At 36.3% G+C, this 26,984-nt stretch overlaps 2 protein-coding genes across 14 annotated transcripts in view; one reads left to right on the plus strand and one right to left on the minus strand.

Moving 5' to 3' along the window:
- LOC141378312 (uncharacterized) overlaps nucleotides 1-26,984 on the plus strand; it is a 95,345-nt gene that overhangs the window by 66,956 nt on the left and 1,405 nt on the right. The window lies entirely within an intron of this gene.
- The window catches only part of arhgap33 (Rho GTPase activating protein 33), a 94,973-nt gene that overhangs the window by 30,599 nt on the left and 37,390 nt on the right, over nucleotides 1-26,984 (minus strand). For 9 of the 13 annotated variants that reach the window (XM_073926701.1, XM_073926700.1, XM_005158403.6 and 6 more), the window contains 8 exons: nucleotides 18,622-18,713; nucleotides 11,891-11,975; nucleotides 5,375-5,461; nucleotides 5,039-5,176; nucleotides 3,097-3,189; nucleotides 2,668-2,790; nucleotides 434-511; nucleotides 263-344 (listed from right to left, as the gene is read on the minus strand). In XM_073926701.1, the coding sequence (XP_073782802.1) occupies nucleotides 263-344; nucleotides 434-511; nucleotides 2,668-2,790; nucleotides 3,097-3,189; nucleotides 5,039-5,176; nucleotides 5,375-5,461; nucleotides 11,891-11,975; nucleotides 18,622-18,632 (697 nt within the window). In that variant the 5' untranslated portion in view covers nucleotides 18,633-18,713. Of the gene's footprint in view, nucleotides 1-262; nucleotides 345-433; nucleotides 512-2,667; nucleotides 2,791-3,096; nucleotides 3,190-5,038; nucleotides 5,177-5,374; nucleotides 5,462-11,890; nucleotides 11,976-18,621; nucleotides 18,714-24,424; nucleotides 24,460-26,984 lie in introns of all 13 variants that reach the window. The other 4 variants (XM_005158402.6, XM_073926696.1, XM_073926702.1 and 1 more) reach the window with 1 other exon arrangement.

Raw genomic sequence — 26,984 nt, forward strand, 5'->3', positions numbered from 1 at the left:
TGTGCTGTTTGATAATGCTCAAGTGATACACACATTTTTTGGGCCAAGCTGATTAAAAGTCTGATCGTTTCAAATAAGTGTTTGTTTCTGGTTTAGGTGTATAATGTTTATCATATGTAAACACAGGCAACACACAATTTTAGTGGCTCCATTGCAACCTCCAACAAAATGAAGAGAGAAAATCCGGTCGCAAAACACATCACAGCTCTTTCTACTGCCAGTCCACTCTTGATCCCTATACAGTGAAGACTGTGTGTTATACCTTGCTTACTGACAGGAGCGCTGACCGACTGCGGCATCTTCTCATTGATTAACTCCACACATTCACTGGGAAAGAAGCCAACCTGAAGAACAAAGATGGGAGAGCTGGACTCAGAGTTGTCTGTTTTACTAAAAAGGGGGGGAAATGAGGATCTGAGATTAAGAACAGTACCTGAAATCCATGCTTTCCTCTCCACCATGTAGTGTCCTCTTTGGGCGGCATGTCAATCACTGACAAAATATCACCAACCTTTAGAAAGAGGAACAAAGACTCAAGCAATCAGTGTGCAAACAGACACACTTACAGTTGAAGTCAAAATTATCAGCTTACGTGTGATGTCTCAATCAAAAAAAAGTTTGGAGTGCATATTTGATGCATAAGAATTTAATACCGATCTTCCTCTGCTTGCAAACCTGTAAATGAACACTTTGGTTCATGTGATCGGCCAGATTAGTAAGTACCGATCGAGTCATAAAATGTGATTATCAGCCATTACTGATCTCCGACCGATTGATTGGAGCATTCCTATTACAAAGTAGTTGTAAGGATACTATAAGAGATTGCCATGGTGTTTCTACAGTGTTTTCTCTAAGATTTTTCCCAGCTGTGGTGGTAGGCCTATTTTACACAGAACTACCTATGGCATTATTTCAATGACACGTCGTGAGCGCAGTATTACAAGTCGAGATCTCATTTATGTAATAGCCTATAGCATGCAAATCTCTTTGCTTGCGCGCCAATTTCCTCTGCTCGTGCACAAAACTTCTTGCACACTCCCTCAAATATAAGCCGCTCAAGCGCAGATCTTCTTGTGTGCTCTCAAATAAACACTGCTGAAATGCAATTTAGTGCGTTTATGTAACAAGTATGTCTCCAACATTTATTAGATTTGTTAGGAATATTTATAAATGTCTCCAATAGACCTACAGAGCGGTATTAATGCGTCCTGAAGTAAAGTGCAACGGCTATACGAAGTGTTTGCTGGCCTCAAGCATCACGCACCTGTCAGTCAGTCAGCACGTCACCTTAAAGGGTTAACTACGGTTACAGAAAAGTTTGCGCTGTTATAATTAACTTACCTTTTAATACGTTTTGGTGCAATCATTACCCGCTATTAAAAAAAAAAAAAAACAGGACTGAATGTTTTGAATGAAAAGCTGTAATGTAGCTGTGGCGGGACCAATTTTGTTGTGGCGCCCCGCCATGGAAGAATGAATGTAGCGGAAACCATATTCTGAATAGCAGTTGGGTGGTTGTGGGTGGTTGCTAAGGCTTTGGCAGTGGTTGGTATGGTTTTCAACAGACTGTATTTATTTAAATGTCTGTTTGTTGAGATTTAGAACACAAGTAGTTACAAATAGGATTGGATGGATGCTATGATGTTTAGATGTTAAGATGATTGTTTTGGTGGTTTCCCATATGAATGTTGAACTATGTGGTTCAAGCTAGGTGCTTGTAGATGCAAACTACTAAGTAGCTGCTACCATTTGTAATTGTGGTTTCGAAGGGTCTTGGATGGGTAACTATGAAATTGGACAAATTTGAAGACTCAACAAATAAGCAGCATTACTACATGGTTGGTAGTGTGTTACTAGAGGGCTGAAAGGTCATTCTGGGTGGTGGCTATGTTATCCATTCAAATGCTTTCTAGAGGTTTCAAACATTAGACAGACCACATGACACTTCATAATGACAACGATCATTACAAAGTGGCTGTAAAGGTACTAGAAAAGATTGCTTAGGCATTTCTGGGTAGCAGCTGGGTTGTTTGGGATGGTTGCTAAAACTTTGGCAGTGGTTGTTGTGGTTTCTAACAGACTGTATTTATTTAACTGCCTGTTTGTTGAGCTTTAAAACACAAATAGGATTAAGTGGATAGATGCTATGATGCTTGGATGATAAGATGGTTGTTTAGGTGGTTTCAAAGTGTGTTCGCGAGGTTGCTACGGCATTGGTATGTGGTTGCTGCTAGCTAAATAAATGATGTCATGTAGGAAGTGTGAAGTGTGACAGGCAGACTGACAGAAAGAGAGTGAGAGCAAGAGAAACTGAGAGAAGGGACCTCAATGTGTTCTAAGTTTGGGTCACCCCATTCTCTGGCCCAGAAAGAGACGCTGTATATGGAGCAGTGTGTAGGGAGGGGGGACAGGAATAGAGCTAATAGAGGAGGAAGATGAGGAAAAGCAGAGAATGAAACGGTGTCCCAGGACCAGGTAGGCTGTGCATGCATGTGCCGAATAAGGGCAGGACAAGAGAAAGGCAGACCTCAAACTGGGTACAAGGTCTTTTGGAAGAGTTTGAAGTTTGTGGTTGCATTAGGTCTCACTCTCGACACTGAACGGTGCAAGCAGAGGAAATAAAATGAAATGCATGATCACAAGATAAACCACAAGTGGTCTGCACACCTCAATGGAGATCTCATCGCTAGCCTGAGCAGTGTAGCGCTTGATGACGTGAGCTGCGGCGATGGCAGGGACGTTTAAAGATGCTTCCTCTTTCAGCAGGAACCTGTTGCCATGGTTGTCAATCTATAATGAGAAGAAAAAGTCATTTAACTAATTATGCATGAATTCGTGCAGCTGAAATCTCACAGCAAGATTACAGTTATCTTATTGAAACAACAGATACTGCCATGTTATTATGTTTATATTGGGATCTGAGACATGACAGCACTCAAATACAAATTGCTTGCAATGCATATGAATACAATATTTTTATTGTTCCAAAAAGAAGTTATTTTGAGAAAAGGTTGGCCTGTAAGTTTCATTTACTTCTCTATGTGTCAATATTTTACTGCTTTAATACATGTTTACGGCCCCCTGTTTGTCTCTTACCTCCATCCAAGTGAGAACCGGCCCACAGTTCAGCTTATTGTCCACAATCATGGTGAGACGGTTTAGATACTCTGACAACAGTGGTGTTAGGATCTACAAGAACAAACATACAAGTTCAAACACCATTAAAGCAGTTAAAGACTTCTCAATGTTATCACTAGCGAATAATACATTAAAACAGTGCTCCAGGTTTAACACAATTTAAGATATTCAGATGACAAACTCAAACTTGTTTGATTTATTAGAATATCCTGTGCACTCACTGGCTACTTTTTAAGGTACACCTTACTTATACCCCCTTTTGCCTTCAGAACTGCCTTAATCCTTTGTGGCATAGATTCAACAAGGTACAAGAAATATTCCTTAGAGATTTTGGTCCATATTGACATGATAGCATCACGCAGTCGCTGCAGATTTGTCATATGCACATTCATGATGCGAATCTCCCAATTCACCACATCCCAATGGTGCTCTATTGGATTGAGTTCTGGTGACTGTGGAGGCCAGTGGACTCATTGTCATGTTCAATAAATCAGTCTGAGATGATTTGCGCTTTATGGCATGGTGTGTTATCCTGCTGGAAGTAGACATCAGAAGATGGGTACACTGTGGTCATAAAGGGATGGACATGGTCAACAACAATATTTAGGTAGGCTGTGGTGTTGACACGATGGTCAATTGGTACTAATGGGCCAAAAGTGTGCCAGGAAAATGTCCCCCACACCATTACACCACCAACAACAACCTGAACTGTTGATACAAGGCAGAGTGGGTCCATTCTTTCATGTTGTTGACGCCAAATTCTGACCCTACCATCCGAATGTCGCAGCAGAAATGGAGACTCATCAGACCTGGCAACATTTTTTCAATCTTCTATTGTCCAATTTTGGTGAGTCTGTGTGAATTGTAGCCTCAGTTGCTTGATCTTAGCTGACAGGAGTGGCACCCGGTGTGATCTTCTGCTGCTGTAGCCCATCCTCCTCAAGGTTGGACGTGTTGTGCATTCAGAGATGCTCTTCTGCATACCTCAGTTGTAACAAATGATCTTTTTCAAATATTTCCCAAAATATGTTTAACAGAGCAAGGAACTTTTCACAGTATTTCTTCTAATATTTGTTTCTTTCGGAAAAAGTCTTATTTGTTTTATATCAGCTAGAATAAAAGCAGTTTTTATTTATTTTTATTTTTTATTTTAAGGTCAAAATTATTAGCCCCCTTAAACAATATTTTTTCGATTGCCTACAGAACAAACCACTGTTATTCAATGACTTTTGAATAAAAGGCCAGATAAGAAATTATGAAATGAAAACTATTATATTTATAAATGCGTTCAAAAAATCTTCTTTCTGTTGAATAAAAATTGGGGAAAAATATATAGGGGGCTAATAATTCAGGAGGGCTAATAATTCTAAATTTAACTGTACATATTTTTAAAGAAATTAACATTTATTCAGCAAGGATACTTTAAATTGGTCAAAAGTGAAAGTAAAGACATATTATTTTTTAAATGATTTTCATTTCAAGTTTTTCCAAAAATTTTTTAACTATTGTCAACACTAAAATATTACTTGTGCATCAAATCAGTATATCACAATTATTTCTGGAGGATCATGTGACACTGAAGATCAAAGATCATTTGGTCAATTGCATTCGAAATATTCAAAGTATAAAATCAATAACCACAATGCCAACCACAATGTTAGTATCTAAATGTAATTACAGCCTACAGTATATAAACAGTCTCCTGACAAATGAAAAAACAATTAAAAATGACATGTGAAAGATTAAGTGGCGTCTTTCCCAGCATAGTCCATCCCCAAGGAGCTGGACACCAACCTACATAACCACCCGACGACCTCAATAGAGAGCAGCTAACGGTGCTAGCAATAAAACACAAGCTACTGATAAAAGTAGCAATAATCTCCAGAGTATTAGACCTCACCTCCAGCCGGTCTCCGATCTCGCAAAGGGCAGGCAGTGCTAAGAGCTGCGAGTAGCGGCGGTCATAAATGCACTGATGCAGGTGGGCATCCAGCGTCCGAAACTCTTCATACGAACGCCGCACCATCCACGTCTTACCCTAGATTTCACAGGAAGGAAAGGAGAGATGGGGAAATAGGGGCAGAGAGAAGAGAGAGAGGATGAAGGGAGGGAGAAATCAACAAACAAGAAGATGCAAAAGGAGGTGTCGTTTTGATTTGGTCAGTGGTGCTTTTATTTCTGTGGCAGGAGGGGTTGTTTATAATTAGCGGCGTCTGGTGAATGTGCGCCCACTCACCTGGCAGGACACCTGCACGAGGAAAACCAGATCTTTGGCACTGCCCGAGGTCCAGCTGGCATCGCTCTGCTCGTTGGCAAACTGAAGCTGGAGGTGTAAAGAGCAGACATTAATTTATGGAGGTGTGAAGAAGTTCAAACAAGCACAAACACACGTTTAGTGGGAACTGGGCATGGTTTTACATTGATATTTTACACATAAAGAAATCCATTCCAGTAGGGCTGCATAATATTGAAAAGAATCGAACATTGCGATATTTTCTTTTTCTCTGATTTATATTGTGATACGAGTACGATTTCACCAGATGGCTTAACTAGCTCTATTTAGAATGAATTTATTCATTAAGAAAATAAGATCAAATTTAGTCATTTTTGTTTTGATTCCGTAGGGGAGAGAGTCGTGCATAAAAAATGCACTGCATGTAAAACAAGTTGCATGCATAGATAATTATTAGAGAGCAATAATGAAAGTGAATTAAAGCTGCAAGCAGCAATGAAAGGGACCTCGCACCCAGGCTCACCACCTGGCCTAAGACTGACAGAGAACAGTGGACAATAATAATTTGAGCTATATATATATATATATATATATATATATATATATATATATATATATATATATATAAATAACTTCCTTCTGTCAGCAGGACTCTGACTGCGACTCAATATTGGAATGTGGATGTCTTCAGCTCAGGACTCTTATCAAACGTGTGAATTTTGAAGCAAGTCAGACAATGCATGCCTGACTTAACAACTTTCTGTTTCGTGGCAAAGCATCAAAGTGCACGTTTTCAGCAGAGGAAGTTAAAAAAATCTGACTTCCTGTTGGTTTTGAGACTTCGCTCCAAGAGACTTTTTGGTAGGTATTAGCATGTTTTATGTGTGTGTCAATTTTCGTAAGTGTGCATAAAACAGCTCTGGGGCCACTTCGTCAAATGTGGATAGGTGGCGCTGTCAAGCCATTTTGCCACACCCACTTACGAAGCCTATAACAAACGTTCATTTTCACCACTTCAGTTTGTTCTGTAGACAGTTGAAAAAAATATATTGATTAAGGGGACTAATAATATTGATAATAAAATTTTTCTAAAAATATTAAAAACTAAAAAAAAAAAGAAGCAACATAATATTGTCAAAGTAAAAGTTTGTTCTTTTTAAAATTGTTTTATAAATGTACTTTAATCCTGTGATGTCAGCTGAATTTTTAGCATCATTACTCCAGGCGTTAGTGTCACACGATCCTTCAGAAATGATCAGAATAGGATTATTTTTATTAATAAACATTCATTCAAAATAACATCATTTATTTCAGATGTAAATCATTTCATTTACTTTTTTAAAAATTATAAATAAATTGAACAATAAGAAGCTTCAAATAAAGTAATTGTTGACCCCTTATGTCTCACTAATCACTCTTATTATGTAAAGCAATGAGGAAGTTCGCTCATGCTGCAGGGATATGAAACAATGTTTTGGTGACTGAACCATTGTGAAGGGTTTTGTCCTTGATTTCCCTCATTGGTCATGTGTTTAACAGTAACTGTAACTCTTTTACACTTTTAGAGTATCTAGTAATTTAGTAAATGTCAAGAGTGAAAGCAACATCGCAAAAGTGTAGCAAACAAATCTGTTTTTGTCACTTAAACAGTTTAAATCATTTAAAACTATAAATTATATCATCATTTTCTCACCCTCCACTCATTTTAAACAAATTTGAGTTTTTATATATGCACACACAGTTGAAGTCAAAATGATAAGCTCTCCTGTGATTTTTGTTTTCTATTTCAGACATTTTACAAATGATGTTTAACAGAGCAAGGATTTTTTTTTACAGTATTTCCTATAATATTTTTTCTTCTAGAGAATTTAAGCAGTTTTAAATTTCTTTAAAACCATTTAGAGGTCATTATGTTTCACCCTCTTTAAAAAAAATACTTGCCTAATTACCCTAACTTGCTTAATTAGCCTAAAGTCTTTAAATGTCACTAAGCTGAATACTAGTATCTTGAAAAATATCTAGTAAAATATTATGTACTGTCATCATGACAAAAATACAAAAAAATCAATTATTAAAACTATTATGTTTAGAAATGTGTTGAAAAAAAACTTATTTCTGTTAAACAGAAAAAGAGGGAAAATATGGACCATTTTGAGGGATGAACAATAGCAATTTCCTGTTTTTTTTTTCCATTTTTAATTTCTTCTGAAAATCAAAAAAAAGAGCCACGTATTGATGAATAATGTTATGATAGCTGTTTTAGAATTGAATTGCCTCTTGTTACAGATCTGAAATCGCTTGATAACAAGCACGAAATGTTCATGAGCCAATGACATGGCCATACTGAAATGATCAGTGGGGGCTAATAATTCAGGAGGGCTAATAATTCTGATTTCAACTGTAAATGCAGTCTTGGAGGAGACTATAAGAGACTTTGTAGAAAAGCATTTATTGATCGCGTAACCCACCGGTCCTACTGCACCCAACCTAGCTTGAGCTGGGATCAAACCAGCAGTATGGAAGTTGGTTGCTCTAACAAAGAGGCTAAAGACCATGGTCTCTAGCATCTGTCGGTAGAGCACCTTTTGAGGTCAGAGGAGTGAGGTTTACCTGCATAGCACCTCGCTAGCTGGCCTCCGTTACACTCACCCCACTAAACCTCACTCCCCCCATCCTGGACGAGCCCCCATGTGTAACCCAACCTGGTCTGAGCTGGGATTAAACCATTGTATGGAAGTTGGTTGCTCTAACAAGGAGGCTGAAGACCATGGCCTCTAGCGTCTGTCACTAGAGCATCTTTTGAGGTCAGAGGAGTGAAGTTTACCTGCATAGCACTTTACTAGCTGGCCTCCGTTACACTCGTAATTATTCCAAACTTATGAAAGGTACAGTAGCAAAGTATTCTTTAATTACAGACATACATGATTGTGAAGCGCTTTGGGTGTATGGCCATACACAATAAATGCGCTATATAAATACACATTACATTTACATTACATACAGTTGAAGTCAGAATTATTAGCCCCCTTTTGATTTGATTTTTTTAAATATTTCACAAATTATTTTTAACAGAGCAAGGAAATTTTCACAGTATGTCTGATAATATTTTTTCTTCTGGAGAAAGTCTTATTTGTTTTATTTCGGCTGGAATAAAAGCAGTTATTAATTTTTTAAAAACCATTTTTGAGACAAAATCATTAGCCCCTTTTAGCTATTTTTTTCGATAATCTACAGAACAAACATCGTTATACAATAACTTGCCTAATTACCCTAACCTGCCTAGTTCACCTTATTAACCCAGTTAACCCTTTTAATGTCACTTTAGGCTGTATAGAAATGTCTTGAAAAATATAAAGTAAAATATTATTTACTGTCATTATGTCAAAGATAAAATGAATCCGTTAGAAATGTGCTGAAACAATCTTCCCTCCATCAAACAGAAATTGGTGAAAAAAATAAACAGGGGCGCTAATAATTCAGGGGGGCTAATAATTCTGACTTCAACTGTATAAGCCAAATGAATTAGTTGGAATTGTAAGGTAAATCACTAATTGAATGAATAACACTTCAAAAATCACCATGGTGAAAGTGTGGTAAATGGCAGAAAATTTCATATTTTGCTAAAAGCACAAAGAAGAGGCTGTTTCTACTTCACAAAGTCACATCGGAAAAGATGTAGGTCTTTTATTTTTCCCTTTTCTTCAGGGGATTTAAACACTAATGAGACAAACTCCCACTCTAGTCCTGCTGTGCATTCAGTGCGCTCCAGGTGCTCTTCAGTGTGTGTGTGTGTGTGTGTTTATACAGCACTATCAGAGACACAAAATGACTATATAAACAGCACAAATGCACAATAATGCCACAGGGAGAGCGAAATGCATTTTGATAATGGATGTCTACCATTATGGCTGTAAATTTTCTTGGACTGATTACAGATTTTAGGCTTAAATCAAGAGAGTTGCTTGCAGTCAGTTGCTGTGTCCCAATTCGCATACTATCTGTCCTAAATAGTATTTGAAAATAGAATTAGTATGTCCCAAATTGTAGCATGTTGAAAAGAGTATGCAAAAGGTTCCCGGATGGTTAACTATTTCCAGTCAAATTTTTTTAAGTGTAGAACCATCCATACTCTAACCGCTGTCATTGCCCGCAGTGCATTCCGCTTTGGATGTGAATTCGATTAGAACTACAAACGTGGGTAAAAAGTGTAAATAAACTAACAACATGATGAACGCGCAAGACAACTCAAGTAGAGAGGCTTCGGAAAAGGTGTTTGTATGACTGTTAGTCAATATCTAGCCCACTGAAAAACATTTAAATCCCATGTTTTGTTCTATATTTCATTTGCAACAAAAATACTGAACTTATATAAAGACATGTTTGGACATTAACATCTAAATGCATGATTATCCAAAGACCTGAGGAGATTTCTCTGCATGAAAGACTTGTGAATAGCAGATTAACCTGCTGCTGCTTCTCCAATAAATTAGATTAAATAATGACAGAAATGTGAATGAAGTGTGGATGATTGATAGGGGCTCATGACTAAGCAATCGGTTAACGAGAAAGTATTATGTCCCAAAGCTTGCATAAAATTCTGTTACACACCGGAAAAGTATATACTGTATTTGTCCATCACAAAAAAGCACATACTTTTAGGGTCTAGTATAAGTATGCGAATTAGGACGCAGCAACTGTGTATCTGTGAATGTTTCCTCTGGCTTTTCATGGCACATAAATACAGGATTTTCATGAGCGTGCATGTATGTGTGTGTGTGTGTGTGTGTGTGTTAATGAAGGTCACAAAGCATGTTTTAGGCCTGGAGGCTGAATGCTAATATCTGCTCGTTACTTCCATAATAACAGCATCTCTAACCGATGCATATTGACAACCCAAATTTACCTACACACTTACACAAAAAAAGACTTTGATTAGATATTTTTGTGTGTGTATTTCTAATTTAGGTCACCTGGTTCAATTACGCTGAATGTGTCAGTTGAATGCAGATCAGTAAAATTGTTTTACCTTATTATTCCACCTTATCTATCTTTTTAATTATGTAGTTCATCTAAAATATATATATATATATATATATATATATATATATATATATATATATATATATATATATATATATATATATATATATATATTCTATCATTATTAGCTCACCCTCAACTTGGTTTAAACCTATTTGAGTTTTATTCTTCTGTTGAACCAAAAAGTAGATATTTTAAAGAATGTTTCAATCCAGTAGCCACTTTTTTTAACCCACTATGGATGCTAATGTTATGGATGCTTTGTAAACATTTGTCAGTCTATCTTTTGAAAAAACTAACTCTTAAAGGTTTAAAACTACACTACCTGACAAAAGTCTTGTCGTCGATCCCAGTTCTAAGAGCAACAAATAATTACTTGACTCATCACAAATACTGCAGAAGACCTATTGGAACCCGCATGGACTCAAGATTCTCACAGTCATCAGTCAAGTTTGGTGAAGGAAAAATCATGGTTTGGGGTTACATTCAGTATGGGGGCATGCGAGAGATCTGCAGAGTGGATGGCAACATCAACAGCCTGAGAAATCAAGACATTTGTGCTGCCCATTACATTACAAACCACAGGAGAGGGCAAATTTTTCAGCAGGATAGCGCTTCTTCTCATACTTCAGCCTCCACATCAAAGTTCCTGAAAGCAAAGAAGGTCAAGGTGCTCCACGATTGGCCAGTCCAGTCACCAGACATGAACATTATTTAGAATGTCTGGGGTAAGATGGAGGAGGCATTGAAGATGAATCCATAGGATCTTGATGAACTCTGGGAGTCCTGCAAGAACGCTTTCTTTGCCATTCCAGATGACTTTATCAATACGTTATTTAAGTCATTGCAGAGATGTATGGATGCAGTCCTCCAAGCTCATGGGAATCATACACAATAATAACTCTTTTTCCACTGCATCATGACTTTATATTCTATACTGTACATTATTTCTGTCAAGTGACAAAACTTTTGTCTAAGCAAAGTCAGACCTTACTGTCTTAATTAAATAATTGAAATTTAATGCATGATCATATTTTATTTTAGTAAAATAAGTGTAATCTACGTTTGCCTTTTATTTAAGCCATTTCTGAAACCGAATGATCAACTAGAAGTCAAGTTATTATTTGTTGTTCCTAAAACTTGGATAGGCGACAAGACTTATGTCAAGTAGTGTACACTCAAAAAAAAAAAAAATATTTAAAATGAGCTAAACAATACGATTCTTAAGTTTTTTTTGGGGGGGGGGGAACAACTTAATTGTTTTATGTTCGATCCACTTAAATAAGTAAAAACTATTAAGTCTTAAATGATTTGTGTTGGAACAACATAAATGGAATTGTGTGAAACCAGGATTTTTTAAAGTGTACTTGAGGGTGAGTAAATGTACCTTATTGGGTAAACTATCCCTTTAATAAAATGCTTTGTTTATAATAACTATGACCTAAAATCTACAACATTTAAATGTGAACCATTTCTTACCTCAATAGAACCGAAGTCCACATTTTCGTAGTGAAAGTGGGCACAGTCAACAAGCTTGGGGAAGTGACCTTTCACAACAGAAAGCCTGAAACCACAAACAAGCAACCAAATGAGCAACCAAACATTGTACAAAGTGAATCCTTAAACCCGTAACTTATTTGTTTACTCATATTAGTCACTAGAACTATTGTTTGTTTGTGCCAAGAAAACAACAAAACATGCAAGGACAATACAGTGTGTAGTTTGCGGAGTTTGCTGACTTGTCTTTTTAAGTCCAGACTTGAGACGCATTTTTATTCTATTTAATCCCAGGTTTTTAATTCTTATTCTATTTTTAATTCTTATTCTTATTGTGCATTGTTGTTGTTGAACAATTGAATGTGAGTTTTAGCAAAGAAAATTCAGATTATGTGCCTATTTTTGAAATCTGGTTTAGGAATTTAAGTTATGTGTTTCCTATGAAAGAATTGAGATAAGGGTCGGCAAACAAACAAAAAATTTGAAATCCATTAAGGCTTTATATTAGTGATGCTGACTTGTAACTCTTTGTGGGCTGGACTGGTTTGGCGTATGGAGGCCTGACTTTAACTGCAGGTCGGCAGTTTCACTTTAACTTATAAACGTTTCATTCATGCCGCCGTGACAAACGAAGGTATTAGACGCAAATAAGGAGTAAGGACTAATGAGAGTGTTATGAAATTTAATAACGCACGGCAAATGGAAAGAAAGAAAAAACTACCGCATTTCGCGATGCGTGTTTGTGTGTGTGCAGTCTTTTACTGACAGCCAGATTGGGTGGTTTTGAATTTAATTTTGCAGGTAAAAATTGACATAGGCGGGTAGTGAAAATTTGGGCGGTTTTGCAACGGCATGCCCGCCAGCCCCGGTCTTCACTTAAAAACCTGTTATGATCTCTTAAAGAGATGTCATACCCCCCATTTTTCACATACAAACGCTTACAACAGTTGTGATCTCCCAAGGACATGACATCTTAACTTCATCTTACATCTTATTGAACATCATTTATTTTTATCACCAATTATCATAATAGAACAGTTTCTCAAACAGTTTTTGATGCATTTTGGAAAACGGAGATGAACCCCTGATCTAATGCGCCACCTGGCTAGAGAAATCCATTCTCAAAGACTTATTATTTGGGTAGCACACATATTCTGAATGCCTTCGGCAGAATTTAACTGAGCCATTTTAATCTAGATTAATTCCGAGATTCCTCTAGAATAATAAAAATGTATCTATGCCCACCACAAATATACATAAAAATGCATTATATACATAAATACATTCAGCCAATAGATTTGACTGCAACGTTAACTTTAGTTTAATACTGACTAAAAACTTTTGACTGATTAATCTTTATATTGTTGTTTGTTAAATGTTATTGATCAATACATTAATTTGATATAAATTTCAGTAATATTTAATAAAAAAAAATTTGTAGAACAAATTTTGTAATAAACCAAAGAAATTGTCAACTGACATTACATTGTTCCGCCACAAGATGGAGACAGAGACTATAATAATCCAGAAGATAAAAACAGTTCTCAGTGAAAAATTAACCTAGGGCTAAAGTTTTTTTTTTAGAACTGGTAGTTTTTTTTTTTGTGTGTGTATTTTCATTCATTAATCTTCTTGTCGGCTTTATCCCTTTATTATTCCAGGGGTGCCACAGCAAAATGAACCGCCAACTTATCCAGCAAGTTTTTACGCAGCGGATGATGCCCTTCTAGCCGCAACCCATCTCTCATACACACTCATACACTACGGACAATATAGCCTACCTAAATCACCCGTACCGCATGTCTTTGGACTGTGGGGGAAACCGGAGCGACCGAAGGAAACGCACGCGAATGCAGAGAGAGCATGCAAACTCCACACAGAAACACCAACTGATGCAGCCGAGGCTCGAACCAGCGACCTTCTTGCTGTGAGGCAACAGAACTACCTACTGCTCCACTGCATCGCCTTGTTTATATTTTATATTGCTGTATTTATACCATATTAATCTAGTACTGTTTGCTATGGCTTTTTCAGGATTAATGTTTGTGAAACCCGAGAAATACTGGGAGATCTCTGTAGACTGATGGCATTTCATGCCGTTCAGCCTTATAATCTTAAAATGTGAACAAGATCATCTGTTTTGTAATCCCGTAAACATTACAATACTCAATACTACAATACATTATGCAGGAGAATCTTTCAAATACTAGTTTCTAAAGTGACGTCTTCGGTTTCTGCTTGCAACTGCAGTTGTGAATGAATGGCGGAAAAAAGTGGTTCCTCATACAAAAGGTTTTCTAAAGCTGCGTCCCAAATCGCATACTTATGCACTATTCTACGCCATTTTGTAGTATAAATAGTGTAAGTAGTGTGTTCACACTGAAAAATCTTAAAATAATAAGTGCACTTTAATAACCCGGATGATGCACTCATTCAGCCGCTAAAATGAAGTGTGTAATGATGGACACTTCACGCACTCAACGACCGCAGGTTTGCTTACGTAGCGGAAGGGGCGGAGCTATCGGACGCACATGTTGGATAACTTTATTTATTTTGGATGGAGAAAGCAAATTTCTCCTACGAGATTGATTATATCGCCTCCCGATGGTGAATGCAGCAATACTCACGATAGGTATTATTTGATAATTCGGTCGTTTATTTCACTGATTTGGCAACCGTCAAACGTCATCAGGGAAACGGTTTGAATTTCCGTTTAGTAAAAAAACATTAGTGTGCCATTTGGGACAACACTACATACATGTACTATCCTGTTGAGTGTGTAAGTGCATAAGTACATAGTGCATGAGTGCATAGTGTATAGTGTGCCATTTGGGACGCAGCTTAAGACTCTCTGTGTTTGTTTTCTTTTTTAAATACATGATTATGCCGTCGAACTGCTGCATGAAAGCAATATTATACGAATAGCAGTGCAATATTCAATTCAATTCAGCTTTATTTGTATAGCGCTTTTACAATGTAGATTGTGTCAAAGTAGCTTCATATAAATGGTCATAGTAACTGGAACAGTGTAGTTCAGTTTTTAGTGTTTAAGTTCAGTTCAGTTTAGCTCAGTTCAGTGTGATTTAAAATCATTACTGAGAGTTCAAACACTGAAGAGCAAATTCATCGATGCGTAGCTCTACCAATCCTGAACCATGCGAGCCAGTGGCAACAGCGGAGAGAGAAAAAAAAACTTCACCTAATAGGAGTGAAGAAAAAAAAAAAACTTGAGAGAACCATACTCAGTTGGGCACGACCATTTTAATTTCTCCGCTGGCCAAAAGTCTTGTGCAGAGCTTCAGTCACCGCAGTGGATACCTATACAGCCATATCCCACTGCTTCTTATGTGATATTGCGATATTGCTCATATATATCAAGCTTTTCAAAGATTAATCAATAAATCAAATGTCCCAATCAAATCAAATGTCCCTTTGGTCAGTGCCACACTGAAGTTAAATGTGCTTTATATATAGACTTTACTTCCTGTAAAAACTACTATGTAATTTTCACCACTAGAGAGCGTGTATTCACAACAAACAAAGTTGCAGTTAGATGATTTAAAATGTAGTTTGTTATGTCTAATACATTTATGGTAATTTTTAAATAATTATGGTGAGTTCTTTTTGAGCTCTCTGGAAATGGACTGTGAAAACATAATAATTAATCAGTTTTGGGATTTTAGACGTGGTGTTGTGTTATTTGATGCTACAGTACATCCCTGCACCCCAACAATGGTTTCTGTCACAGGATAATACTATGCAGATTTTCATCAGGTTTTTTTTTGCATGGTGTAGAAACGTTTGAGTCTCCAGGGCAGATTTCAAAGAGGTACTACACGGACACGGAAACTCTGCATCTCATTATCAGCTATTTCAGAGGGAAGTGAAACTCAGTTCTTCCTTTTTTAAAAAGTGTTCAGAGGTGAACGAGCATAGAAATGAACTCAGATTTGACAACAACAAGATCCTTCATGTAATTAAACCAGTCTCTTTCATTTCTAAAACACAGCTCCTAAATCTTGGTTTTAATTGCTTGTTTATTTGCTGGTAAAATTACCTTTGGAAAAGCTGCTTTAAAATAGTGCCCAACTAATAGCTTCTGGGGTTTTATTGCAGGATAAATGGATAGAATTGAAGAATTTAGCCATAAGAAATAACTGGACTTGTATCTATGAATATACTGTACCTCTGTGAGAATTATTGAAATGAGAAATAAGCAAGTTTTGTTAATTTCAATGAATAAGTTACTAGATAATATATTAAAGCATGAATGCTGGAGCTTGTGGAGTTTTCAGCTTCTGCAGTCTCAACTTTTGAGAACATAGACACTGTTTCATTTCCAGAGCTGCCATATAAGTCACTCCAGGTTGCATTATATAACTATTGTGGATAAAGTAGAAGCTCAAGATCATCAATTAAAATGGCTATTATACATAAAATTGCAATGATTTTTGTCTCCCATAATTTACTAAAAACACACTAAAACAGTTGTTGAAAGTCTTAAATTATTCTCTGCCTAATAAAGTAATTGGAGAAGAGCTGGAATGTCCCTATATTTCAGGTTATGAAAGCAGAAATATCCCTGCAGGGGATTCTTTAGAGATCATTAAAGTCTAGTGGTTGAATGGATCAGAAAAATCACAGTTCAGATCATATTATATTTTTTGACTGACGGATCAAATAGTATTTTAAATCAGTGTATTTTAACAAGAATATGGTTTTAAAATAAAAAAACAGCAATTTATAAGTTTTATACATAGCATTTGTTACTCAATTATTTACTATGTTTTTTAATCACTTCTTTTTCTTTTTAAATCTTTAAATTATAACGTGTTTCTATTGTATTTTAATTTCTGATAAAGGGAAGAGCTGCTAAACTGTAATTCATGATTTCATTTTCTTGTCGTCTTAGTCCCTTTATTAATCAGGGGTCGCCACAGCGGAATGAACCGCCAACATATCCAGCATATGCTTTACGCAGCTGATGCCCTTCCAGCTGCAACCCATCACTAGGAAACATCCATACACACTCATTCACACACATGCACTACAGACAATTTAGCTTACAAGAATCACCTATACCGCATCTCTTTGGACTTGTGAACTGAAAAACTACACCAACACAGGGAGAACATGCAAACTCCACACAGAAATGCCAACCGACCCAGCTAGGGCTTGAACCAGCAACTTTCTTGCTGTTTGGCGATTGTGCTACCCACTGCGCCACTGTGCTGCCCTTCATTATTTTCTACTGAACAAAACAATAAACTGCTAACTTCTAACAAAAAAAACCTGCTGAAAAAAAATTCATTGTAGTTATTTTTATTAAATGAAGTAGAACAAATTAAATATAAGAAATCTTGAAAGTGGTGGCTCAGTGGTTAGCTCTGTCGCCTCACAGCAAGTAGGTCGCGGGTTTAAGTCTCGAGTCCCAGTTTTCTCCGGCTGCTTTAGTTTCCTCCACTGTCCAAAGACATGTGCTATAAGTGAATTGAAAAACTAAATTGGCCGTAGTGTATGTGTGTGAATCTGAGTGTGTATAGATAGTTCCCAGTACTGGGTTGGTGCTGGAAGGGAATCCGCTATGTAAAACATATGCTGGATAAGTTGGTGGTTCATTACGCTGTGGCGACCCCTGATGAAAAAAGGGACTGAGCCAAAGGAAAATGAGTGAATGACATCTTAAAAGTACAGTCTTGAAAGTACAATGTTTACATTTTGCAATATTTATTTTTATTTTTATGTTGGACCTGTAATCATTAGAGTGTGAAAAATGCTTTCTATTCTATTAATACTTTCTACCTAATACTATCTACATTTTATTTTATCAAACATTTATCCTGAAGTGAGAAATATGATCACATATTAACGAGTACAATATTAAAAAATATTATTTAAAATGTGCAAAAGAAATGGTCCCTTTACATGTGGTCAATATAAAAAAAACAACTCACTGGCCAGTTTATTAGGTACACTTGTTCTACTGTTCGTGTTTTAGTTAGTGTCAGACGGGCTGCTCTGAGAATGTCAGAAACTGCTGATCTACTGGGATTTTCATGCACAACCATCTCTAGAGTTTACAGAGAATGGTCTGAAAAAGATAGCATATCCAGTGAATGGTTCAGGCTGGTGGTGTAATGGTGTGGGCGATATTTTCTTGGCACACTTTGGGCCCATTAGTACCAACTGAGCATTGTGTCAACACCACAGCCTACCTGAGTATTTGCTGACCATGTCCATGCCTTTATGACCACAGTGTACCCATCATCTGATGGATACTTCTAGCAGGATAACGTGTCATGTCATAAAGCAAGAATCATCTCAGACTGGTTTCTTGAACATGACAATAAGTTCACTGTACTCAAATGGCCTCCACAGTCCCTAGAACTCAATCCAATAGAGCACCTTTGGGATGTGGTGGAACTGGAGATTTACATCATGGATGTGCAGCCAACAAATCTGCAGCAACTCTGTGATGCTATCATGTCAATATGGACCAAAATCCTGGAGGAATTTTCCAGTCCTTGTTGAATCTATGCCAAGAAGGATTAAGGCAGTTCTGAGGGCAAAAAGGGGGTCCTACCTGTTACTAGTAAGGTATACCTAATAGAGTGGCCAGTGAGTGTAAATATCATTATCAGGATATGAGATGACCCATTTTGTGATGTAAGATATGTTTGCAGAAGCTCTAGTTCAGGATTGAATGTACTGACCTTTTGCTCATCTTCCCCTTCAAGTTGGCAGTGGTGCCCACCGATCGGGTCCCAGGCTCCCCTGAACTGTCCAGATTATCAGTGCTCCGAGCCTGAAGAACAAAGACAGAAGAAATGATTAATGAAAAAGGTTGGCTATCATCGAAAAGATCATCATCATCATCATCTCTGTTTTTGAAGTATCGTCTGAATGCACGCACAGAAAATAGATTATAAATCCCAAATCAGCAAGGATGATCAAACAAAGGTGATTCTCTTGAGGATTCATTAGACTGATGAATTATATTGATATACTGTACATTTTTAAATATCACTCAGAAAGGTGTTAATGGAGGAGAAAGCAGCTTGTGAAGTGACCGGGGGAGGCACTGCTGAAATATGGTTTAATTTGTAGTAAAAGCAAAGTCACTTCATCAAATGTGTGAACAAATGCATGTTGTCTGAATGGGACATGACGATGAGTGTGGTGTGAGCCAAGCAGCAATTTTTAAAATCCTTACAGAATAAGTAGTGAGTTTAGGATTTGGGATTAACAGCAATGCACAGCAAGCAACAAAAGCATTAAAAATAACAGATCAACGTGATGTATGAATGAAAAATGATGTAAAAATGAAAATGATTTTTTTTAAAAGCAGCCCCGATTGCATTTAGTAAACAGTCCACACACTGGCAAAGACCTGAGAACAGAAACTTTTTTTTCCTTTCCTCTAGGATTTAAAACATAAGTGATAGATTTCTGAAATCACAGATAAAATTTTATAGGTGACCAGTTCTAAATGTTTCAATGGGAGTGCTCGAGCTTCTGAAGGATTCAGCTAACTATATATTTATTTCTTATTATTTATTCTTATAAATTTCTTATATTTATTTATGTTCTTGAATATGATTGGCTGATATCTGTGCCACTCTTTGTAAAACCCTGAGTTAGTTTTTGGTTGGCCATCTGTTTGTTTCTAACAATTCTCCTGTTTTCGTTAGTGCAGACTACTTCAGTAAAAAGAAAGAGAAGAAATGCCTGCATGTGTTTAGTGTTTTCCGTTATCGCAAACACAACAGTAATCTGGTGGTGTTTGTGCTACTTTGGCTTTTTCGGGGTAAATTATTATTGTGATCTCCTGACTGCAACAGAGAAATACTGGGAAATCTCTGTAGACTGATGGCATTTCATGTCGTTCAGCCTTATGATCTTAAAATGTCAGCAAAATAACCTGTTTTGTCATCAATATATATATATACACAGTTGAAGTCAGAATTTTTAGCCCCCTTTTCATTTTATTTTTTTTTAAATATTTACCAAATTATGTTTAACAGAGCAAGGACATTTTCACAGTATGTCTGATAATATTTTTTCTTCTGGAGAAAATCTTATTTGTTCTATTTTGGCTAGAATGAAAGCAGTTATTAATTTTTTAATCACCATTTTAAGGTCAATATTATTAGCCCCTTAAGCTAATTTTTTTTCTGATAGTCTACAGAACAAACCATCGTTATACAATAATTTGCCTAATTACCCTAACCTGCCTAGTTAACCCAATTAACCTAGCCAAGCCTTTGAATGTCACTTTAAGCTGTGTAGAAGTGTCTTGAAAAACATCTAGTAAAATATTATGTGCTGTCATCATGGCAAAGATAAAATAAATCAGTTATAAGAAATGAGTTATTAAAACTATTATGCTTACAAATGTGTAGAAAAAAAATCTGCTAAACAGAAACTGGGGAAAAAACAAACAGGGGGGCTAATATTTCTCACTTCAAGGTAAAAAATGTAAACAAATAAATAATATCTGTAATATTAAAAAATGGAAACAAATAGATAAATATAATTAATCAAGGAGGAAAATAACTGTCATTGCATACTAATTTTGTTCATATTATGTGTGTATATGCTTGTATGTATGTTATATTATATGTATGCATGCAAGCAAGCAAGTTGAAGTCATAATTCCTGTGAATTTTTAATTTCTTTTTCAAGTATTTCCCAAATTACGTTTAACAGAGCAATGATTTTGTTCACAGTATTTCCTATAATATTTTTTTTCTTTTGGAGGTCTTATTTGTTTTAATTTCGGCAAGAATAAAAGCAGTTTTTAATTTTTATAAAACCATTTTATATTATTAACTCGTTTAAGCAATATTTTTCCTAATTGTCTACAAAAACCACTGATATACAATGACTTGCCTAATTACCCTAATTTGCCTAGTTAAGCCTTTAAATGTCACTTTAAGCTGAATACTAGTATCCTGAAAAATATCTAGTCAAATATTAATTACTGTCACCAAGGCAAAGAAATAAGAAACCAGTAAGAGTTATTTAAATGTTTAGAAATGTGTTTTTCTCTGTTAAATGGAGATTATTAGAATACTATTATCAATAGTATACTACTAATGCTCAAATGCTACTGATGATATTCTTTTATTATATCTAAATAAAGCAGCTTTTATTACTCTATAGTGGCTCTACAAAAATATAATAAAAAATAAAATACTACGGCAATTGATTTATCCCTTGAACCGCAATGCTCTACAGATCTCCTTATTTCACTGTCTTTGCCTCCAGCATCCAGCTGATGTTGTAAGTAAACATGATGTGACATGATGTGCAGCTCTAAACAGTTCAGTGCCAGAGCTCCAGGATATTACAACACAGGGCACTGGGCTTCAGAGCGCAAGATCTGAGAACACACCGGAAGTTTCCTCCCTTATTAGAGCTTTTTCATGCCTGTCCTAGAAGAATAAAAGCCCGGCGACTTCCGGCTCAGTCATGCTAACAGCAGACCTGTCGTGATGACTGTTTGAGTTTCATTCACCTGACAGGCAGTTTCGATGGAAACATTACCACTGGAGCATTCGGTTGCGAGACAACCCTTCCCAGATCCCCTCGGGGGGGAAGAACAGATCTCTGCAGTCCTGCTTTAGGTTTGCACAACACCAAGCAGTCATGAATGAGCTCAAACACAGGAATGAGGGATCGGCCTGTGTATGTACTAGGACTGAGCATCAATTCAGATATCCCAATTTGATTGAGTCTGATTGAAATGTTCTCAAGTTCTTCTCATTGTTCTCACAGGTTTCTCGCTTTGCACTCACACTACAAGCATATCACACCAAAGCCCAACCGAACCGCGCTCTGGCACACCTCTTTCAGCCGGGCCAGGGCTCACCAACCTGATTTCACCAAGTAGGACATGTTCCTGGATTAACATTTACGTTGATCCTGGAACAATATTCCAATCAGCCAATCAGAATTAAGGTATATGTTTACAGTTTAGGTTAAGTTTAGGCCTATGGTTATGCACTTCTACATGATTGTTATTGTTATAACTATTATTCCTTTCAGATTTTGAGAATATTTAGTGTTATGGTTGGGTTTAGAAGTAGGGAATAGGTATGGATTACATTTTCAAAATGATGTTCCAGTATCAACATTAGGAATCGGCCGGTATAAGATTCTGACAGTATGATAACCTTGAATAAAAATATCACGGTTTCACAGTATCACGGTATTGTGATTACTGCTCAAATATATGTTTTTTTTTATATGTCTGGGTAAAAAGATAAACCAAAAAATTCCCCTTTTAAAAACAATATATTCTGTTTTTGAAAGATTTATGATATTTTGGAGATGTAAATGTCAGGCTGAATAATTGACTTCTGCTGTCTTAATTAGTTTCACTGATTTCTTTACAATTTAAACGGCATCTTTGGATATTTTTTTCTGCTGGAGATACGGTTACAAAAAACAAACAAAAAAAAATCTTACACATACCTTAGTAACGGTATTACAGAAAGTTGACGGTATACCTTGAAAATGGTTATCGTCCCATGCCTAATCAACATTGATGTTAATCCAGGATCACATTGTACTTGGCAAAACCATGATGTGGGCCAGGGATAGCCAACAGAACCGTGCCTGGGCCCAATCCGGAGCACTCACATGCCAAATAAACCCGCAAATGGTTGTCAAACGTACCTGGACATGGTTTGGATAGCCTGGTGTGAGTACACCCTAAATTTCAGGTGCATGGGATAGATATATAGCAATATTCAATATATCAATACATCATGTCATGATGAACATGCGCAATACTGATATTGGTGGCACTTCAAAAATGTGAATAATTATTTATCTTTTAGAGTTCCATTTAGAATTGTTAAACTGCTGTATTGGCAGTAGTTGTTCATCACAGCAGTAAATGTTTAAAGTCTGAATAATATAAACATTAAATAACATTAACATTAAAAATGGAAGTGTTTCAAGGGGACCCAAAAACATGACGGACCTGGCTGGGAATTGCTTACTGTGCAGTGACTATTGCTTAGTGAAGTTGTAGGTGATCTTTGAAGGATGAGTTTTTTTGTTTATTTTAACCTCCTGATTACTTGATAGCCTTGTCTTCTATTTATTTTTAGCCTAAAAAACCATGGTTGCATCCTAAATTTAATACTTCCATACTATATAGTACGTTAAAAACAGTATGCGAGCCGAGTAGTATGTTCGAATTCACAAAATTTGAAAGACAGTGTGCGAGAGGTACCCAGATGACCTACTAGCAAGGGCTTTAGAAAACAAAGTACTTAATAAAATAAACACTAAATAATACAAATAACAATCCTGTCCCATATTGCAAAAGTCAATTTACATGATTTTACTGCAGTCAGGCTTTGACGAGGTATGAATGTAGAGATATTTAGAAAGGTGTGTGACACAATTTAACTCGTTTACTGTTTTTCATAATCATGGAGGACAAAATCGAAACCAAATCTTGATTAATTGCACAGCCTTGGTTAAAAGTATTATGGGGAACTAGTAGCGAACTTGACTTTGTGCACGTGTAAGTTACTAATGGTTGACGGAGCATTATTTTTTTTTTTTAAGTCAATTAAATTATGTTACAAAATGAAAAGGTACAAATGGAATCAAACATATTATTTGTTAAAGATGCCAAAAGGATCAAATATGTGTCATGTAAAAAGAAGAGATAGGTAAAAGAATAAATAAGTTTAAGTAATAAACGAATGATGTATGTGGTAATGGGGTGGGGGAATAATAAGCTTATGCCTCATCCCGCTCCATTTTCGACCCTGTTGAAATGTATTTATTTTTGTTAATGATATTTTTTTATTTTTGTTCGAAAATAAATAAATCAAATCAAACCTCCCAATCCTCCCCATCTGCAGAATTGGCTCTATTACTGTCTCTCAAAGCTAGTGTGTGGTGAGTGCACTGGTGCGATTGTTCTATGTCTGCCATCGCATCATCCAAGTGGATGCTGCACACTGGTGGTGGTGTGGAGAAACCCCTCACCCTTGTGATTGTGAAGCGCTTTGGGTGTATGGCCATGCACGATAAATGTGCTATATAAATACACATTACATTACATTCTGCAGTATGTGCAGTTACTCAAACATGACCTGCTCTTTCTTTGTGTTTCTTTGTTAATCTTACATGTTTAAGCAGTATTGTGCTGCATGGATACGTGTATGAATATACAGAGCTACAGTAAATAGAGAAATCTCTGTCTGACATCATTCTCAGCCCTGCACTTCCCATAATACTTAGAAAACCCCTGAAACTCAACTCATGGCTTTTGATAATCGATATCTAATCAACCACCTTTTTAAAAATGCTGAAAACTGACTGCCAGCCCTAGTTTGTAGTCCTTGTATTCTTCCATAAAGAGATGGTGAATTAGGAAAGGCCAGCTTTATTGATAAGCCTATAATCATTTTAAAGGCGATGATGAGATTGATTGAAGCACGGTGCATGTGGCAGTATGGGACGCCGGACACTTCTGAAACTTACCTTTATTGCCAGCTGCTCTCCCCTGGGCAAGAAACCTTTAGAGATGGTCAGTAGTACAAAACCACATTTATCAAGGTATAAACCTAAACTCTATAATTAAGCAAGCATGTATGAATGCTCCTATTTAATGCAAATGATGATAACAGTGCTTTCAGTTTATGTACTTACTTCTGTGCAGACTATAAAGCCAAGGCACTGATGTAAACAAATGTTGTGTTGGTATGTGCATGGAGCAACTCTTAGTGGAGACAAGGAAAGCAAAGCTGAAGACAGACATTGCACAACGCAAAAGATAAAAGAAAGTTGATGAAAAGATGAAAGCCAATGCAAAAACTAGGAAGCAAGGTCAAACTACAAAAGCATACTCAAGAATATAAACAAAAATTCACTCGCATAAAAAACCATTCCATTTAAATAAAAACTAAATAAACTTAATAGCAAAGACACAAAACACAATCCAAAATAAAACGAGTAAAGTGAAACATGTTGACACTAGTTGAAAGACTTGTACTCAGACACATGCAAAACTAAAGCCGTTTCTGATATATGCAAATGAAACCAAACTAAACTGCAAAACAACAACAACAAAATAAACATATAATTAAAAACAAAATAAAAACTAGTAAAACTAATAATAAAACCAATTCTAGTACTTGATAAAAAAACAATGAATAAATAAACAAAATAAACTGAAAAAAATAATAAATAAATCACAAGAAATTGATCCAAATAAATGATTTAAACAAAAGCTAATATGAGCAGTACTTTATGTGATGCTGAGAAATGGATAGACACTATATAATATAAATAGTGGTACTCTTCAACTCAGTGAAAAAACGCACAAAAGCATTCAAATCACTTTAAATGGGTGTTCAGCCAAACAGCAAATATATACATTTAAAAGGCAGCAACACCAAAGCTCCAAAGTTTGGTTAAATTAAAAAGGCTGTTACAAGGCATGTAATGTTTCGAGCACACCGGCTCTTTATCAGACAGTATTCATCACAGTATGTTGCTCTATTTTTATATACACTTCTGGATCTTATGATCTCATACATCATCTCACAACAAAAACAGAAAAATACATATTTGTAAATTATAAAACTTACATACTTCATATTTCAACTGAAAATAAGATCACTGGAAAATAATATTAAACAAAAATTGGTAAATTGGTCATCTTTCAGATATTTAAACAAAAACCTATATTTTACCAGGTGTACATTTATATAAGGCTATTAACTTTCATATTAACAACTATGTCAAGCATAAATACATTTTAAATCCAACATAAAAAAAACATCAAAAATGCAATTCAAAATCAAAACAATACTAGCACTAAAATGCAACAAACAAATCTTAAAAATGGCCATTTTACACAAGACAATTAAACCAACAGGAACCAACCAACAGTATCTGAGGTTTTCACTAAAATTACTAAGTACAAGCGTGAATGCAAAATATTGAAGCAATGTACTGACGTTACCCGATACGTTCCCCGATAGATTCAAAAGACCGAAGAGTCGTTACATAGAGACCAGATTAATTAAATATCACGTTTAACAACTGTAGTAATACACGATCCAGCATTACATCCTTGATAAACTGACGTGCACTTCTCTCTGGGATTTTGTGCTTAAAGCACCCGCTGACTGCCTGGAGCTCTGATGTGCGCGTATGCTGCAGTGCATGCCAGAGTTTGTGTGTGTGTGTGGCCATTTTAAAACTAAGATGTATTAGTGTTAACGGGGTCTAAGTGTGTATTTTTTTATGAGCGGGTTTCTGCTGCGACGGGGGCGGGGCAGAGGATCGCAATGCTGGCTAAGCATTCTGATGTCTATCGGGCATCGGCGATGGATGATGGCATCGTCTATTGACCCGACCCTACTACTAGTACTTCAATGCAACTCAATATAAAGTATAAATACAATTATTAAGCAGAAAAATGGTCATCCTTTTACTGTGCAAACATTAACAACTACTTAAAACTTCATTAAACTTCACATAGAAGATAAAAAATACAAATATATCAAAATAAAACTAATACTAGCACTAAAACGCATCACAAACCAAGCTTAAACTAAATAAAACTGTCCATTTTACAATTATGTAATGAAAAAAACTGTTCAAAAAAATATAAGCGAAACAAAACATTTTCTAAATTTAACAGCCTTGTTCCTGATTCATTCACTCAATTTCCTTCGGCTTCGGCCCCAGTGGAATGAATTCCAGCATATGTTTTACGCAGCGGATATCCTTCCAGCCACAACCCAGTATTGGGAAACACCCATACACTCTCACATTCACACACACATTATGGACAATTTAGTTTATTAAATTCACCTATATCGCATGTCTTTGGGCTGTTGGGGAAACCGGAGCAACTGGAGAAAGCCCACACCAACACGGGGAGAACATGCAAACTCCATACAGAAATGCCAACTGACCCAGCAGAGACTTAAACCAGGGAACTTCTTGCTGAGGCGACAGTGCTAACCACTGAGCACTCCAAAATCCAAATCACATCCTTTCCGACCGACTGGTCACCTCTCTATTTAAC

This window comes from Danio rerio, chromosome 16, assembly GCF_049306965.1.
Source record: "Danio rerio strain Tuebingen ecotype United States chromosome 16, GRCz12tu, whole genome shotgun sequence".
NCBI classification, from domain to species: Eukaryota; Metazoa; Chordata; class Actinopteri; order Cypriniformes; family Danionidae; genus Danio; species Danio rerio.